This window comes from Priapulus caudatus, unplaced genomic scaffold, assembly GCF_000485595.1.
Source record: "Priapulus caudatus unplaced genomic scaffold, Priapulus_caudatus-5.0.1 Scaffold137, whole genome shotgun sequence".
NCBI classification, from domain to species: Eukaryota; Metazoa; Priapulida; class Priapulimorpha; order Priapulimorphida; family Priapulidae; genus Priapulus; species Priapulus caudatus.
This window is the reverse complement of record NW_014577198.1, coordinates 246,363-247,760: the sequence shown is the minus strand read 5'-3', so window position 1 is coordinate 247,760 and position 1,398 is coordinate 246,363. Positions and strand designations below refer to the sequence as shown.

The 1,398-nt window shown below is 51.2% G+C and overlaps 1 protein-coding gene across 1 annotated transcript in view; it reads right to left on the bottom strand.

The window, feature by feature from the left end:
* LOC106806015 (condensin-2 complex subunit G2-like) overlaps window positions 1-1,398 on the bottom strand; it is a 17,054-nt gene that overhangs the window by 11,126 nt on the left and 4,530 nt on the right. Inside the window, exons 8-10 of the mRNA XM_014807841.1 lie at window positions 1,343-1,398; window positions 548-673; window positions 101-280 (exon numbers count right to left, since the gene is read on the bottom strand). The exon at window positions 1,343-1,398 is cut by the window's right edge and continues 130 nt beyond it. Of these exons, the coding sequence (XP_014663327.1) occupies window positions 101-280; window positions 548-673; window positions 1,343-1,398 (362 nt within the window). The remainder of the gene's footprint in view (window positions 1-100; window positions 281-547; window positions 674-1,342) is intronic.

Genomic DNA, 1,398 nt, shown 5'->3' with positions numbered 1-1,398 from the left:
AGTATGGCAACCCTGACTAACACTCGAGTATGGCAACCCTGACTAACACTCGAGTATGGCAACCCTGACTAACACTCGAGTATGGCAACCCTGACTAACACTCGAGTATGGCAACCCTGACATCAGCCGAGCTGCTGTCGTGGATGAGTTCCACGAGCAGCTTGTTCATGTAGAAGCAGATGAGTGGTGCCGGGATGAGCTCCCAGTAGTTCTTACAGACGTTAAAGATGCCGAGAGCAGCCGTCGCACGAACCACCGGCACCGGGTCGTTCAGCAACATCTGTGTGTAAGGAAACATCAATGAGCGCACGCGCACACACACACATACGCACGCACCCATATACACACACACGCGCGCACGCACGCACCCATGAACGTACACACGCGCACGCACACACCCATGCACGCACGTGCGCATGCACACACGCACGCACGCACGCACACACACACACACACACACACACACACACACACACAATGGGCCACGCTTGCTGTGCTAATCTACATTTTACATGTGATTACGGGTGAGCATGGTTGATACACTTACGTTGAACACGTCGAATTGTCGCTGCTTGAGAGCGTCGTTCTCCACTTTGTCAGCATCGGGTGACTGCAGTGGGAACACGTCAAATAGCAGCGCCGCAGCGTTAGCACGCACCGTGCCGTTCGCTACCTGTAATGCGAAACACCGTCAACTCAGCCTATACGGTGTATACGGTCAATACAGCCTATACGACCCTCAGCCGTACTAACATTGTCCGCAGCATTTGTGTCACCTGACGCTTCAACAATACGGACAAACACATAACGAGAGGCAGGAGTGTGACCAGAGCAAACGCCATGTATGGTGAGGGGAGAAGTTGACAACCTCAAACACCCTAGGGTCAGGTTGGGGTCCAGAGGCAATAGGAAAAATACAGCAAACGGATATTGACTAGAAGTAAGCAATGTGCCCAAAGGGAAACATCAATATATGGTCTGATTAAACAAAACAAATTTAGGGTGAGGCAAATGTTGCCTTGGGTTTAATACGGATTATTCAAGCATCATGTGGAGTTGAAGGGCACCGAGGCAAATGTTTCTGCTGAAAGTCTGAAGCCACCTACTTTTTATCAACACTTTCAGGTGAAACAGGGTGGGATACATACACAATATGAGATACACGGGAAAGGTAAGGGGGCCAACCAGGTAGGGCCATTACGCCGGTCCACCGCCAGTTTTTAAGGCCACTGTTCGAAGTGCAGAGATCAACCTCGATAATTGCTCTGTGCCACGATGAAATTCAAGACCCGATGTGGACGAGATCCTTCATCCTGACCTCAGCTATACGACTGCACCTCACCTTGAGAGCTCGCCACAGGATAGGTTCGTACAGACGCAGCAGCATCGCCTCGACGC